General features: G+C 39.2%; 1 protein-coding gene across 2 annotated transcripts in view; it reads left to right on the forward strand.

The window, feature by feature from the left end:
* The window catches only part of uap1 (UDP-N-acetylglucosamine pyrophosphorylase 1), a 55,002-nt gene extending 44,315 nt beyond the window's left edge, over window positions 1–10,687 (forward strand). Inside the window, exons 7-10 of one of the 2 annotated variants that reach the window (XM_059984743.1) lie at window positions 13–201; window positions 2,100–2,147; window positions 3,768–3,834; window positions 9,245–10,687. In XM_059984743.1, the coding sequence (XP_059840726.1) occupies window positions 13–201; window positions 2,100–2,147; window positions 3,768–3,834; window positions 9,245–9,337 (397 nt within the window). In that variant the 3' untranslated portion in view covers window positions 9,338–10,687. The remainder of the gene's footprint in view (window positions 1–12; window positions 202–2,099; window positions 2,148–3,767; window positions 3,835–9,244) is intronic. The other variant, XM_059984744.1, reaches the window with a different exon arrangement.
* Window positions 10,688–17,748: the final 7,061 nt, after the last annotated feature.

The raw sequence follows: 17,748 nt of genomic DNA on the forward strand, positions 1-17,748 counted from the left end.
ATATTTTCGTAGGAAATTTGTAACATTTGAAGTCTTACGAGAGGATGAGTTTTCTCCACTGAAGAATGCAGATAGTCAAGATGGGAAAGATACACCAACAACAGCTCGTCATGCATTGATGTCTCTCCACCATCGCTGGGTTCTAAACGCAGGTGGTCACTTTGTTGATGAAAATGGAACAAGGATTCCTGCAATTCCCAGGTATGCATTTAAATGAAGATGAACAATTAATTTTACCTTTCCTTAATAGCAATTCTTAAATCTACAAGTTCTACTACCCAGAAGATGCAAACTAAGTCTACATACTGCATTTTGGGTTTCTTTCCAAATACATAGCAGGTTGCTGTAGGTATACATCAGTTTACATAGTTTGTGACTAGGTCAAATTCTTAGCAGCCAACTCAAGTATAGATTGGAAGGACTTCCCGCAGATGGATTGCAGTAATTTGACAAGTGCTTGCATGACCATCTTTTATTTTCTCACTATGCGTTTAAAGACTTGCCTCATAAGGCAACTCGTCCATTCCAGTACTAAGCAGTAACTGCTTCCAGTGCTTTCACATCCTCCCACACCATATGCGGTATATTGGTTTCAACAATGTCCTATTTAACTGTAGCATAACTTCTCTACTTTTAATTGTATTCAGTTGGCCTAGCAACAGATGATAATATTCTGTAAGCTGCCCTGACTGCTCAAGTACCTAAATTACTAAATTTATTTTTGCCAAGATGCTGCAGAGCTCTGTACTACATCACAGATCTCCCTTATTTGGTTTCACTCCACCTTGCTTTCTTATCAGATTCCATAACCTGCATCTTTTTATTTCCACATCACCTTTCTGCCCCTGTGACCATAACCACACTTTCCTCCCCCATCCTCCAGTCATCCTTTCTCACCTGGATCTATCCTTTGCTTGCCAGCTCTTGCTTCAAGCCCCCTCCTCACCTCATTTATACAGGCTATCTGCCCTCTAACTTTGCAGTGCAGATGAAGGATCAACCAGAAACACTTGTCCACTTCCCTGCACAAATGCTGCTTCACCTGTTGAGTTCCTTCAGTAGCTTCCTTTTTGCTTCCGATTACGGCATCTGCTGTCTCTAGTAACTACACTATCCATCTCATTGACCACTCATTTTAAGATTCTATGATGAAGTTCTTCAGGACCTGGAGATTTATTAGTCTTCAGCCCCTTCAATTTTCTTAGCACAACTTCGCTCCTAATTGAAATTTTCCTCTGTGCTTTGCTCCCTTCCATTTCCTAAATATTTGTCGTGGCTGTAGTTCTCACATAAAGTCTAATTGTTATTGATGACATTGAAATAAATAATTACATTCAGAATTTATTTAGGTTTAATTTCCCATTTAGATTATTTTTCATTTATTGTATGAAGTGTTTCTCATGTGATATCTGGCTGCTTTTTATTACAATTTAACACTGAGCTAAAAGTAAATTTTCAATGTCGTAGCCTTCATGACTTTACTAAAGAAAGAAAAGAAATTAATAATACAATAGTTATGTATGTTTTTACTTAAGATTTTCCTTCTGTTTTCATAGAAATTTAAATTTCACATTTCCATTTTGTTAAGTTATGTTAGTGGAGACAAAAACATTTTTAATTTTGTTTCCCCAAATGATTACATTTATGCATGTTTTGGCTCCTGATTTAATTGATACAAATTAATACAGTATAATCTAGACAAAAGTAATAGTTATTACAGAGCATTCATAGAAAACAAAGTGCTATTATGTTATGATGTCATGATTGTTATGGTGTCCACATTATGTTCGAGGTCTCTACGAAATGTGTACGGTGAGTCGATTAATTTAATGTTAACTTAGAAAATAGACTAGCCAGTTTATCTTGTAATCCTGTTTTGCTTTTATTTAAATACAGAGGAGAAAATTGTAGATTGAAAATTGATGTTATCAATCTTTCAGCAGTCTTAAAATCTACAAAAATTCACATCTGAAATTTAAATACATTCTATATGTAGTAGCTTTGTTTATTTTTATTTTGATCCCAAATTCATTTGTAACTTTTATGGTTTTGTTGCATTTTATTTTCCCATTAACTCACTCTTTCTTCCCATGTGGCAGTTCGGCAACTGGAATGTCAGAGGCAGTCACTGCTGTTGTCAATGACAAGTAAATATTTTGGGTTCAGTTTAATGCATGGTGATGGGTCATTGCTGCTTTGCTACTGACTAAAAGCAAAACACTGTAGACTGAAGGGGAATACTTGCCACTATGTACTTACTGCCAGTGTGTAAAAGCTCAATGGAAAACATGAGTTTTCTTGGGGGGGGGGGGGAGGTTTATATGTTTAAATGTATTTTGGTTCACTAGTATGGTTAGTAAAATTATACTTGTCATTGTTACTTGTATAGAGGCTATTTTATTTGTTAGGCAAGCATAAATGTATTGTCCCTCCAATATAAGCTAGCTTTCATTGGAAATTTAAGAACTCTTAACAGCAGTAGAATGGAAGTTTTCTTGCAGCTACATTATAAATGAATTGGAATGTGAGGGTTAGTCACCACCTGATCCGATTTTGTATTCTTTATAGGTCATTATATCGCTTGTAAACAAAAATAATGTGAAGTTGCTTTGTACTTAGCCAGACTGCCTTTTAAAACATTAGGATATAAAACCCAACTTAGTTCCATTTTACATTTAGTTCTTAGTTTGAGAATTTTTATATTTTAGTTTTCTTTTAATTTGCTGTTTAATATTGATCCATTTGTGGATATACTGTACACTCTCTCCTAAAACCATGGAAATATTTCATTTGATTTTTTTTTTGTATTATTGTTCCCAAGATGTTTTTTTCCTATATCTGAAATGCTAATTGACTGGACGATGTCATTGAGCCTTAGAAATAATTCATGTCTGTATCCCTTAAAGTCTCACCAGGGTTTAGACATTGGCAGTTTCAGGTAAATACTAATCTTATCAGATGAGTGATGAAAAGGCACATACTAACACTAAACAAGGTTTGCATGCATGAGTATCTTTAGCATGTTAACTAAAGTATTGGTGGATGGTTTGGGGCATTTAATTAAGCAGTGCTGTGTCTTCTGAAGAATCTATCCACTATTAATCAAAATTATTTTAAAATTGTTGTCTTTTATTCCACCATTATTGGGGATAGTAGAATAGAAAACTGAATTAGAGCACATTGATTACAAAGTTAACTGAGAGTGAATTTGCTCATAAATGTGTTGATGGTTCTTCCAATCACAATCTTTACTTCCAGGTTTAGAAATTGGCTTGAATACCTTTAACCTACAAGACATATTTATTGTAACTGAATACTTAGGTTAAATGACTTACAATGTTATTGGACATTATTATAAAATATTAGCTGATTTGATATTATCCATGCAAATTTTTTTCTCTCTTTACTATTCTGAAATTTTAGTCCATTATGTAGAGGATCTCAGTTAATCTGCAACATGAGTTTTGAACCTTATAGGCCAATTTTGCTACCATTGATCCAGAGTGATTAGATTAAATCTTGCCTTTCACAATAGATACTTCATTGTCATATCACATGAAACAAGTGATGTTATGTGATAATACAGCCACTAACTTAAAAAAGGTAATCTTAAATCCTAATTTGACCAGAAGTATTACGAAATTTATTGAGATTCACTATGAATTATTGATGCTGTTTTGCGTCGGGTGGTGAATAGATTCTAAGGAGACCTGCATTTGCTGACTGAATGTTTTTTAAGTTGCTGAAGATTGAATTTTACTTTTCAGTCTGAAGGAGTTGACAGATCTTCCAATCAAATGTGAAATTTCTGCACTTGTATCTTATGCTGGAGAGGTGAGTCTTGTAGTGTGTAGAAGAGTGGGTCCTTCAGATCCTGCAGTAACATTGTTGGTCAGTTATTCCAAACTATTACAAACACTATGGTGTTTAGTCTAGAAATTTTCTTAAGGCTGAGGAATTCCAGCTTTGAGAACATTTTTGATCAGTGAGCTTTCAATGAATTATGCAACTTAGTATATATTTATTGTGGTGAAGAGCACAATCTAAACATACAATGGACAGATATCTGCTAAGTGCAGTTGATTTCTTCTGCTGCTTGCTTCATGTTTGGGACCAATTTTTTTGTGATGTTTTATTTAATTTACTGGACATGGGCATAATTATCAAAACCAGTGGATCAATTTGCCCTTGAAGATGATAGTGAACTTTATCTTGATTTGTTGCAATCTATATAGTGAAGCTACCCTTATTGTGCTATCATGGAGGAACTTAAGCAGATAGTTTAACAGTGAATGATAGCAGTAGACTTGAAGAAGAACCAGCATGTGGTATCACTCCCTTGTCCCTTTGGGTGGTAAAGTTTGAAATTAGGAGATGCTGCTGAAGGAACCATGGCAAGTTGCTGTGGTGTATCCCGAAAGTATCCAGTGATAGTGTACCAGGATTGCAGACAATGAATGATTAGGATGGTGCAAGGGGGCTGCTTTGCCCCATTTGCCATTGAACAGCACTCATCAGTTCAGTTACAAATGTTCCATGATACTCCCCATTTGTATCTGATGAAGTGGTGAAAATGCTTTGAATCTTTGGCCTCAGAATGCCCTTTAATTCACTGAGTCTTTAGCGTAAGCTCCAAAAGACAATTGAAAAATCAGTGTGGCAGGTGTAAAGATACTCGCCACTTCCAACATTGCCAGAAAATTGCCCACCAACCTGACTTTTACATTACTGTTCCTAGTCTCACAGTCAGAATTCTGGAGCTTTTTGCCTAAAGGACTTATGAGGGAATTATTTTTGCTGTATGATTGTGGTGATTCATTAAGTTGAATTACACATCTCAGTGGAAGGTGGAGATATAAAACTAGACCAGAATTGGCTGGACAATCTTCTGTAGTGTCATTCATAAACTATACCTATAGTAGCAGTGCATTGATGATGGAATAAGTAAATCTACAGAGCAATGGACTGGCTGTCAATCAATCAAGTTGCTTTGTTCTAAATGGTGTAGGCTGCCGTAGAGTTATTGGATTTGCACTTCCAGACAATGGGAGGGTTGTTCACTATGCTCCTAACTTTCAACTTCATTGACAGGGAGTAGTTAGGAAGTAAGACACTCTTTGCAAGATATCCAGTTTCTGGCTGGTTCTTGCGTCAGTTGGGATGCATACGTTAAATTTCAGGTCAATGAGGAATTCCAGGACTGGAGGCATGGGCAATCGAATATCATTGCCATTTGTTTATTAGCCTGTGCCCAAATGCTTTGATTTTTTTTAATAGCCATATACTACTTTGTTATCTGATGAGTTCTGAAGGGAATTGATCATTATGTAATCTGCCATTGTCATTAATTTTGAACGTGTGATGGCCTAGTCTCTGTACTGGATTTATGGCCCATTGTTCTTCCACTTCTAAGCCTATATAGTCTGGATGCAGAAAAGCAATTTCACTGACTTTCTGCATCCCAAAGTTAAGCAGCATTTCTGGGTGGGAATAGAGTTTTTTGATAATACAGGGAAGAAGCTGCTCCTTCAATATTGCCCCAATGTCTTTTTATTGCCGGGAAAGTTTGAATGGTGCTTTGAATATATAAAGCTGTAATTACTACAAATTGTTATTTAATATTTATATGCACAAAACATTTAGAGCAGAAACAAGATTGTCTCCTGACCTTTGGGGTCTTGAATCTTATGCAGGTAAAACCTGCTGTGTAATTTAGGAGGGTAGTTCAGAGAAATTCCAGCAAGACTGCTCTGCTGCTAGGACAAAATGATCAGTTTGTCCATCTGAGTAGCCAACAAAATCCAGCACATTAATGATGCATGTCATTTGATTCAATTACTATACCCCCCAGAATGCATATTAAATAAATACTTATGTAACCCTTATTGCTGGCTAACTTACCACTCCTACAAAAATTGTGCTATGCAGTGCTTCTCAGGTGAAGCAATCTGAAGAACTCTGGCTGGGAAGATTCATCTGGTGTACTGAACTCCCGAGGTTTATCCTGTTCTCGATCCTGTTTTGTTTCATCTACCTGTAGAGTGTTTTGGAAAATACATATATTATGTTGAAAATGGGATCCAGGTAGGCAGGTTAGGTGTCCGTACAAGAGAATAGCATGGGAAACAAGAGCAAGGGCATTCATCAGCACTGTGTTTTGGAGTCATGGCTTATACCAACTTTGACTCAATGTCAAATTTATAAGTTGTCCCTAGGATCCATGTTGGGTAACGGATAATTTTACCTGAATGAGATTGCAGTAGGGGCGTATATCCCGTCTGCTGGAAAGTCTGTGCTTTCTCCTATTGGGCTAAACTTCCTCCTTCATTTACTTTGGTATTTGTTTTATATCATCCTACCCCATTCCCTCTCGAACCAAAGCTTACTCTTGGCTTCGGTACCCAAGAACATTATCCTAATACAAAGTTCAAAGTAAGTTTATTATCAAGGTATATATATGTCACCTTATACAGCCCTGAGATTAATTTTCTTGCAGGCATTCTTAGTAAATACATAGAAACACTATAAAATCAATGAAAGACCGTGCCTAATAAATTAGACAGCCAATATGCAAAAGACAACAAACCTTGCAAATACAAAGAGAAAAAAAGTAAATAATAATAATAAATAAGCAATAAATATCAAGAACATGAGATAAAGAGTCCTTGAATGTGAGTCTATAGGTTTTGGAAACAGTTCAGTGATGTGGTGTGGTGAAGTACTCCCTCTGGTCCAAGAGCCTGATGGTTGAGGGGTAATAACTGTTCCTGAACTGAATCTGGCGGTGTGGGTCCTGAGGCTCCTGTACAATGAATGTACCCCCCCTAATTCCTGTTTCCTTAACTGAGCCTCAATGTCTTGATTTCTTGTATATTCTGGACTTCCCATTCATCGAACCCAATCTCTATCCCTGATAAGATGCGCTCCCCAGCACTCCCCTAGAAAGCTTGTTCTATTTATCACTATCTCCTTATTCTTTTTCTCAATGCATATTTCTTAAGAAAAAGGGTTTTTTTGCTCTTAGTAGTGGTCCACTGTATGGAACTTGAAAAATACAAAGTCAGTGCAAAACAAAGAGAAAAACCTGCACTGACCATTGTCAAACCTTGCATAAAGGAAGGTATTGTGGTTAATGGAAGTCATTTGTCATTGTGCCCCCCCCATCTCCGTTCTTAGACCACACTTATTCAGTTGCTTCATCTTTGACTTATGCTCCATTGTATGTTTGAAAATGGTGATGATGTCTGATTCTAAGATCTGTTCCATTCAGAGTTCTACACATAACAACATAGTCTATGACTGCACATAAAATGACGATACACATTTGGGCACGTGCTATTATATATACTGCAGTGACATCCAATTACTAATTCCTTTACTATCTTCTCTCTGGAAATCGCTATTGCCCGGATATTTAATAAGTGAAGCCGCAGTAGCAACAGGAACCCCAGTCAGAAGCCAGACTATTACAATGAGTAGTTATCTCCTGACAATTCACAGTCTTTCCACCATCAATGGGGTATAGGTTGAGAGTTCACTGCACTACACTCCAGTTGTCTGGAAGAATGGAAATCCAACAGCAATAACAAACTTCACACCATTTAGAAGAAAGCAGTTTGATTTTTGACAACTGTCAATTGATCTAAATGTGTACTTACTCCATCACAAATGCACTGCCAACTACAAGAGGTACAATCTACAAAATACATGATATTTCAGAATCAGAATCAAGTTTAATATCACCAGCATTCGTTAATTTTACAGCAGTAGTACAATGAAATATATGATAAATAAGTACAGAGGAAAAAAGACTGAATTACAGTAGGTATATATATGTCTATTGAGTAGCTAAGTTAAAATACGATGAAAAAATAAAAAATAAAAAAGGTAGTGTTTGTGGGTTCAATGTCCATTTAGAAATCAGATGGCAGCGGGGCGAAGCTGTTTCTGAATCGCTGAGTGTGTGCCTTCAGGCTTCTTTACCTCCTTCCCGATGGTAACAATGAGAAGAGGGCATGTCCTGGGTGGTGGGGATCCTTAATGATGGATGCCACCTTACCAAGGCATTGCTCCTTGAAGATGTCTTGGATATTATGGAGGCTAGTGCCCATGATGGAGCTGACTAATCTTGCAACTCTCTGCAACTTACTTCAATCTGGTGCAGTAGCACCCTCCCCCCCCCCCACACACATCAGCTAGTCAGAATGCATTCCACGGTACATTTGTAGAAGTTTTCGAGTGTTTTAGTTGACAAACCAAATCTCAAATTCTGAATGAAATACAGCCACTGTCTTGCCTCCTTTATAGCTGCAATTATATGTTGCGTTCAGGCTAGGACCTCAGAGATATTGACACCCAGGAACTTGAAATTGCTCACTCTCTCCTCTTCCGATCCCTCTATAAGGATTTGTTTGTGTTCCTTTGTCTTGCCCTTTCTGAAGTCCACAATCAGCTCTTTGATCTTTCAGTCATCAAGTGCAAGTTTGCTGCTGTAACACCACTCAGCTAACTGGTATATCCTGCTCCTGTATGCTCTTTCGTCATCATCCAAAATTCTGCCAACAATGGTTGTATCATCAGCAAATTTATAAATGGTATTTGAGCTGTACCTAGCCACACAGTCGTGAGAGAATAGAGCAGTGAGATAAGCACACACCCCTGGGGTGTGCCAGATATGATTGTCAGCAAAGTGGAGATGTTGTTTCCAATCTGCACAGATTGTGGTCTTCTGGTCAGGAAGTTAAAGATCTAGTTGTAGAGGGGGTTATAGAGGCATAGGTTCTGTAGCTTTCTGATTTGTCTGGCCTATTCTGACAGCAGGTCCCAAACCTCCACCGCTATGAAGGACAATGACAGGAAAATATCTCTAGACTCCCCTGCAATTTCCTCGAATTGAAATTATATTGCCTTCCCTTTGCATCTCTCCCCCACCTCTGAGGCCATTAAATACTGGCCTTTACTTACTACATGAATGCATTAACGGTTCTTATGAACTCAAATATACTGTAAACCTGCTTCTGCCAGGAACACAATTGAGGCACCAATGTTTGATTTATTTGGGACTGGGATTGTTCAACTAGTATATTAAAAGGATGCATTCTTCTCAAATCGCTTAATTTCAAATCAAAAATAATAGAATCATCACAACTTCCTGAGAGATTTTCTTTAGTTCCATAATGTTGGCAATATTTTGTTCATTGATGCTCAATTGTATTGGTGGAACTAAATCAGATTCGTGTTTCAGGATCTGGAAAAATACGTTGCAAATCGAGACTTCCGTACGCCCCTGATTATTGATGAAAATGGAGTCCAAGAATTGATCAAGAATGGGCTGTGAAGAAACGATACTGTGAAGATCCTTTTGAAGTTATCATTGTACAGGATTTGAACGCTGGAGCAAAATCCAGTTAGCACCATTTGTACATTGTTCAACATTGGAGGTCATAGTTTTATCTGAATTTCTTAAATTATTTAAAATGAATTATTTTCTTTGAAAGAATATTTTAGTAAACTATTTTAGTTTTTGGTATTTAAATCATTACTTGCATCATTACAGAAAAAAAGATTATTTTTTCTATAGAATTAAGATTTGTTCTCTGGGTACGGTTTTTGTAGATCTAAAATATTATTTCATGTGTTAAAGTATATTACCTCTCATTATGCAGTGTGTAATAAAAAAGGCATTGACAGTAATTGAAGTTGTTCAAACCCTTCCCATGCAATTATTAAAATATCATGTGGAGTGAAGGATCATGGGAAAATTGTTTTTTTAATTAAATTACAGCCCTTTTCTTTCCCATTCACGATTAAACAGTGATATTGAATCACTACATATTTCTATGAAGAGCTTTAATTGATGCAAAGGTTTATAATTTGAACAGAACTTTTTATGATTAATTTCTGTGAATTGTTGTGTTTTCTTATAATAACTCTGGTCAGCTGAACTTACAATATTGCAGGCTCATTTTTATTCCTGTCTATTGTGATTGTCCCAAGTTGTATGACTTTAGGTTGATCATTGCCCTAGCTTGTTATTGCAGGTTAAATCTAAAGATATTTCAGTGATCAATTTGCACTTAGGAAATGAGAATGACATGAGTTACCAGAGCTGCTGCCTCAGAGGTTTGGATTAGTTTCTCAACTTGGCTGCTGTCTTCCTCCTTTTGAGCATTTGGGATTCCTTCTATACCTCAAAGATGTGCAGTTTGGTAAGGTTAATTGGCCACTGTAAATTGCCCCTAATATGAAAATGAGTTGTGATAGTGGTGAGAGTTGATGAGAATGCTGAAGAATAAAGACTGGGGTTGGTGTAGGATTACTGTACATGGGTGGTTTAGTGTAAAAGGACGTTTCCATGCTGTATGAATCTGAGAGCTCCTTAAGAGAAGGGAAACAGGAAACTTTGAAGTTTAGGTTAAGTAGATGTAATTTTTTGAAACTGAACTATTTTGACCTATTGTGTTTTAAAAGCAATTTATAATTTTCATGACTGGCACAAAACAGTTTTCTTCATTCTTTATTATTATTAATGGGATTTTGGTACTATTGGTTTACATCCATGGACCTTAAAATGTATTGTCAAAGGTAAATTCAGTAAATGTGGCTTTCACCAGAATGGTTTGTTATTTATTCTACAATCTTTTTTGTGATCATTTTGAAATGACCAAATAAAATCAGGTGTAATTCTCATTTGAATATTGGTTTTTAATATAGATGTTCATCATTTATTAATTAGTCAATTTCTAATTTACCAACTCTACAATTTGCATTTTGGTCAGTGGGCTCTCCCTTGTCAAAACATGGGCAGCAATATTAGCAGGGAGCTGGAAATGATGATGTTGGAGACTGAGTAACAACCAGTTTATTATGGGCACATGCTGCTGCCCGACTTAGTGCTATCCTTAAGAATACTGATCTGTTATGGCACACTTGGTCCCCCAGTCCAAGCACTCAGGTCCATGTTCTGTGCATTTTCTTGAAGATATTTTCTTGGACAGTGTGATACTGTACAAGGAGGCTGTCTAAAATCCCTATTCATCTTGAGCATTCTCTTATCTTTCTATTTGCTGAGACGATATACCCCTCGCTGTTTACCATTCCCCTTTAGAATGCCCTGAAACTGTTCATTAACTTGAGGCCATAAGATATAGGAGCAGAAATTGGCCATTTGGCCCATCGAGTCTTCTCCGCCATTTCATCATGGCTGATCCAATTTTCCTTTCAGCCCCAATCTTCTGCCTTCTCCCTGTATCCCTTGATGCTCTGACCTATCAAAAATCTATCAACCTTTGCCTTAAATATACATATACTCGGCCTCCATAGGTACCTGTGGCAAAATCCCACAGATTCACCACTCTCTGGCTAAAGAAATTCCTCCTCATCTCCATTCTAAAAGCACTGTTCTGAGGCTGTGTGTCCTCTGGTCTTAGACTCTCCCACCAAAGGAAACATCCTTTCCACATCCACTTGATCAAGGCCTTTCACCATTCGATAGGTTTCAATGAGGTCACCCCTCATTCTTCTAAATTCTAAATGCTCTCCATATGACAAGTCATTCAATATCTGTGACTCTGGCATCAGTGAAGTAAAAGGCAGTTCCAGATTCATTTCTATTGCCACAGAAGCCCTTGTTTTCTTCCCTCTTAAGTCTTCCACCACTGTTGCACTTGGACTTTTATTCAACCCCACCTCCACTGCAGTGCTGCTATGATTTTTGGTTCTGCCTGAACTCCTGAAATTCACTCACCCCCACTATTTACACATGTAGACAGTTTTGGGATGAGATGCACTAAGGTGGTTTTGGATGAATTTTGGAACATCAATATATTTTCCTCTGTTTGTTCCTTACTTCTAATCAAATAGGAAGTAATCTTTTAACTGGTGCATCCAACATTATTTATGCATATTTTAAAGGAATGTTTTTATATACTGTTGTATATTTTAAGGGATCATATGTGATATGTAACTGCACTGAAAGTTCTTACTGTTGTATATCTTTCAGTTTGTGTCAGTTAACGGTGCTGTACCTTGGACATGCTTGCTCAGCAGTGCTAGCTAATTTGTGCCTGCAGTGTTCACCTATAATTAGGCAAGAGTCTAATGCAAGGGGGCCAGCCAGTGGGGTAGTGACTTCTGCACCAGACTTCAAGACGAGAGATCCCGGGTTCGACTCTGGCCTGCTCCTTGCATGTTTTGCATCCGTACAGGGTTGAGCATCACGCTAGCAACTTGGCCTCATAAAAAAAACTGACAAATGCTAAAGAAATGGCAAGGTAGCTGCCCAGTGCACCACAAGGTGCAGAGGGGAACAATAATCAAAGATGTAACATTAGTGTCCCCATATGATCTGCATTGGACATGCATTCAATTGTATACATCTTTACACAATTTTTTTCAAAAGCAAATGAGAAAACACTTAACATGCAAGATTGGGTGAGTTATTAGGATACCTAATATCATAAAGAATTAATGCCTAAAGCATTTTGTTAAATTCAGTGGTACAATTCAAATTATAATTCAAAAATGCAGAATAAACATGTATAAGGTCACAATAATTAATGCAATATTAGGCCTTCAACCACCTTGAGCAACAACGTTGAAGAAACTCAACAACTCAGCCATCATCTATGAATCTCGAGAAGCATTTTCTCATCATTATTCTGAAACTATGCAACTAATTTTAGATTCCACCTTGAAAGGAAATATTCTCTCCTAATCATCTACTTTTTCAAATAGTCACAGAAAAGTACGGCATAGAAGCAGGTTCTTTGGCCCATCTTTTTTTTTTATTTATTCATTTACGGGATGTGGACATCGCCAGCTAAGCCAGCATTTATTGCCCCTCCCTAGTTGCCCTTGAGAAGGTGGTGATGAGCTGCCTTCTTAAATCACTGCAGTCCCTGAGGTGTAGGGACACCCACAGTGCTGTTAGGGAGGGAATTCCTTGATTTTAACCCAGCAACAATGGCGATATGTTTCCAAGTCAGGATAGTGAGGGACTTGGAGGGGGTTTTCCAAAAGGTGGTGTTCCCAGATATCTGCTGTTCTTGTCCTTCTAGATGGTAGTGGTCATGGGTCTGGAAGGTGCTGCCTTAGGAACTTTGATGTGTTGTTTCAGTGCATCTTATAGATCGTACACACTGCTGCAATTGTTCGTCATTGGTGGAGGGATTGGATGCTTGTGGAAGGGGTACCAATCAAATTGGCTGCCTTGTACTAGATGGTGTCAAGCTTCTTGAGTATTGATGGAGCTGCACTCGTCCAGGTGAGTGGCAAGGATTCCATTACACTCCTGACCTGATGATGGACAGGTTTTGGGGAGACAGGAGGTGAATTACATGCCACCTCCTAGCCTTTGACTTGCTCTGGTAGCCACAGTGTTTATATGGCTAGACCAGTTCAGTTTCCTGTCAATGGTAACCCCCCAGGATGTTGATAGTAGGGGATTCAGTGATGGCGATGCCACTGAATATCAAGGGTCAATGGTTAGAGCCTCTTTTGTTGGAGATGGTCATTGCCTGGCAGTTGCGTGGCTTGAATGCTACTTGTCACTTGTCAGCCCGAGCCTGGATACTGTCCAGGTCCTGCTGCATTTGCATAGGAACTGCTTCACTATCTGAGGAGTCGTGAATGGTGCAGAACATTATGTAGTCATCTGTGAACACTCCCTCTTCTGACCTTATGATGGAAAGAAGTCTGTGCTGAACTATTTCAACACTCTACTCCCATCAATCTGCATAGGGACCATAGCCCTACCATCCATGTACCCATCCAAACTTCTCTTTAAAATTGAACTTGAGCTCACATGCACCATTTGCCCTGGCAGCTCGTTCCACACTCATGACTGAGTGAAGGCCATAAGACATAGGAGCAGAATTAGGTCAACTGGCCCAGAGTCTGCTCCGACATTCAATCATGGCCGATCATTTTTTCTATCTCCTCCTCAACCCCAGTTCCCAGCCTTCTCCCTGTAACCTTTGATGCCATGTCCAGTCAAGAACCTATCAATTTCTACCGTAAATATACCCTGGCCTACACAGCTGCACATGACAACAAATTCCACAAATTCAGCACCATTTGGCTAAAGAAATTTCTCCGCATCTCTGTTTTGAAAGGGTCTATCCTGAGGCTGTGCCCTTTTGTCTTAGACTCTCCCACCATGGGAAACATCCTTTCAATGTTCGAAAGGTTTCAATGAGTTCCCACTTACTCTTCTGAATTCCAGTGAGTACAGACCCAGAGCCATTAAATGTTCCTCTTTTGATAACCCTTTCATTCCTGGAATCATCCTTGTGAACCTTCTCTGGACCCTCTACAATGCCAGCAAATCTTTTCTAAGACGAGGGCCCCAAAACTGCTTACAATATTCAAGCTGAGGCCTCACCAGTGCCTGAAAAGCCTCAGCATCGCATCCTTGCTCTTGTATTCTAGACCTCTTGAAAAGAAAGCTACCATTGCATTTGCATTCCTCATCACCGACTCTACCTGCAAGTTAACATTTAGGATATTCAGCATAAGGACTTCCAAGTCCCTTTGCATCTTAGATTTTTGGATTTTCTCCCTGTTTAGAAAATAGTCCGTACATTTATTTCTACTAGCAAAGTGCATGACCATGCATTTTGCAACATTGTGTTTCATTTGCCACTTTCTTGCCCATTCTCCTAATCTGTCTAAGTCCTTCTGCATCCTACCTGTCTCCTCAACACTAACTGCCTCTCCATCAGTCTTTGTATCATCTGCAAACTTGGCAACAAAGGCATCTATTCCATCATCTAAATCAGACAGACAGACATACTTTATTGATCCCAAGGGAAATTGGGTTTTGTTACAATCGCACCAACCAACCAACCAAGAATAGTGTAGAAATCATTGAAGTGGTCCCAACATCAAACCCTGCAGAACATTACTAGTCACTGGCAGCCAACCAGAAAAGGATCCTTTTATTTTCACTTGCTGCCTCCGACCAATCAGCCAATGCTCTAACCAAGTTGGTAATTTTCTTGTAATACCATGGCTCTTAACTTGGTAAGCAGCCTCATGTGTGGCACCTTGTCAAAGGCCTTCTGAAAGTCTGAAAGTCCAAATATACAATATCCACTGCAACCCCTTTATCTATCCTGCTTGTAATGTCTTCACAGAATTCCGATAGGTTCGTCAGGCAGGATTTTCCCTGAAGAAAACTATGCTGATTTTGTCCTATCCTGTCCAGTGTCACCAAGTACTTCATATCCTCATCCTTAACAATTGACTCTAATATTTTCCCAACCACTGAGATCAGGCTAACTGGTCTATAATTTCCTTTCTGCTACCTTCCTCCTTTCTTAAAGAGTGGGGTTATGTATGCAATTTTCCAGTCCTCTGGCACCATGCCAGAGCCCAATGATTTTTGAAAGATCATTTCTAATGCCACCACAATCTCTATCGCTACCTCTTTCAGAACCCTAAGGTGCAGTTCATCTGATCCGGGTGACTTATGTACCTTCGGGTCTTTCAACTCTTCGAGCACCTTCTCTCTTGTAACAGTAACTGCTCCCACTTCCTTCACGCACTACAACATCAGTCATACTGCTCATGTCTTCCACTGTGAAGACTGACGCAAAATACTCATTTAATTCAGCAGCCACCTCCTTGTCCCGTCCCCCCGTCCCCCCGTTATTATTTCTCCTGCCTCATTTTCTAGTGGTTCTACATTCACTCTCATTTCTCTTTTATTTTTAACATACATGAGAAAACTTTTACCATCCACTTTGATATTATTTGCTCACTGGCTTTCATATTTCATCTTTTCCCTATTATGATTTTTTCAGTTGCTCTCTGTAGCTTTTTTAAAAGCTTCCTGATCCTCTACCTTCCCTCTAACTTTTGCCTTGATGTATCCCCTTTCTTTTGCTTCTATAATAGCTTTGATTTCCCTTGTCACCCACGGTTGTACTATTTTACCATTTGAGTATTCCTTATTTTTGGAATACACATGTCCTGCACCTTCCTCATTTTTTCCCAGAAATGCACGCCATTGCTGTTCTGCTAACATCTCTGCCAGTAGCTCCTTCCAATTTACTTTAGCCAACTCCTCTCTCACACTGTAATTTCCCTCACTCCATTGAAATATTGCTACATCAGACTTTACTTTCTCAAGTTGAACACAATCATATAGTGATCTCAGGTTCCTACTGGTCCTTTTACCTTAAACTCCCTAATCACCTCCAGTTCACTTCTAACACACACTGCAGTATAACTGACCCCTTAGTCGGCTCAAGGACAAACTGCTCTGAAAAGCTCTCTTAGGCATTCAATAAACTCACTTTCTTGAGATCCATTACCGACCTGATTTTCCCAATTGACCTGCATGTTAAAATCTCCCATGACTACCATAACTTTGCCCTTTTGACTCTCCTTTTCTATTTCCTGCTGTAACCTGTGGTCCACCTCCCAGTCACTGTTGGGAGGCCTGTCTATAACATCCATCAATGTCCTTTTACCCTTGCAGTTTCTTAACTCAATGCACAAGGATTCAACATCTTCCGATCCTATGTCATATCTTTCTACTGATTTGATGCCATTCTTTACAAGCAGATCCACACCACCCCCTCTGCCCACCTTCCTATTCCTCTGATATAACATGTAACCTTGGACATTCAGCTCCCAACTACAACCATCCTTCAGCCACAACATCATACCTAACGATCTGTAATATTGCAACAGGATCATCCACCTTATTTCTTATATTAAGCGCATTTAGATACAGCTCCTTGAGTACTGTATTTGCTGTCCTTTCTGACTCCGCATCCCCAATGATTTGATACTCAGCCTGTTGGCTGCAACTAAGTCCCATCACCTGCCTGCCCTTCCTGACAATCTGACTGCATGCTATCTGTACTTTTTTACCATCCATCCTTTCCTGAGCCCCTGCACTCCAGTTCCCATGCCCCTGCCAAGTTAGTTTAAACCCTCCCCAACAACTCTAACAAACTTGCCTGTGAGAATATTAATCCCCCTCAGGTTCAGTTTGCAACCCGTCACTTTTGAAGAGGTCAGTGCTCCCCCAGAAGAGATCTCAATTGTCCAAGAACCTGAAGCCCTGCCCCCTGCTCCAGCACCAGCTACTCAGCCATGCATTTATCTGCCTAATCATCCTGTTTCTACCCTCACTGGCATGTGGCACGGGTAGCAAACCAGAAATTACAACCCAGGAGATCCTGCTTCTCCGCTTTCTACCTAACTCTCTAAATTCTCTTTTCAGGACCTCATTGTTTTTTTCCCTACTATGTCATTGGTACCAATATGTAGCAAGATATCTGGCCACACCTCCTCCCTCTCCAAAATGCTGTGTATGTGATCTGAGACATTCCTGACCATGCCACCTGGGAGGCAAATACCACCCGGGTGTCCAGTTCTCGTCCACAGAATCTCTTTTCTGTTCCCCTCTCTGTCAAGTCCCCTATCACTACCGCTCTCCTCTTCTCTCTCTTTCACTTCTGCACCATGGACCCACACCCAGTGCCTGTAACCCAGTCACTATGGCATTCTCCACCAGGAGGTCATCCCCCACAAAAATATCCAAAGCGGTATACTTGTTTTTAAGAGGACTGACCATGGGGTGCTCTGCTCCAACTGCCTATTTCCATTTCTCCTAACAGTCACCCAGCTACCTGCCTTCGGGGTGACTACCTTCCTGTAACTTCGATCAATTATATTCTCGCTCGCTCGTACAAGCCAAAGGTCACCCATTTGCTGCTCCAGATTCCTAAC

This window comes from Hypanus sabinus, chromosome 11 (genome assembly GCF_030144855.1).
Source record: "Hypanus sabinus isolate sHypSab1 chromosome 11, sHypSab1.hap1, whole genome shotgun sequence".
Classification (NCBI taxonomy): domain Eukaryota; kingdom Metazoa; phylum Chordata; class Chondrichthyes; order Myliobatiformes; family Dasyatidae; genus Hypanus; species Hypanus sabinus.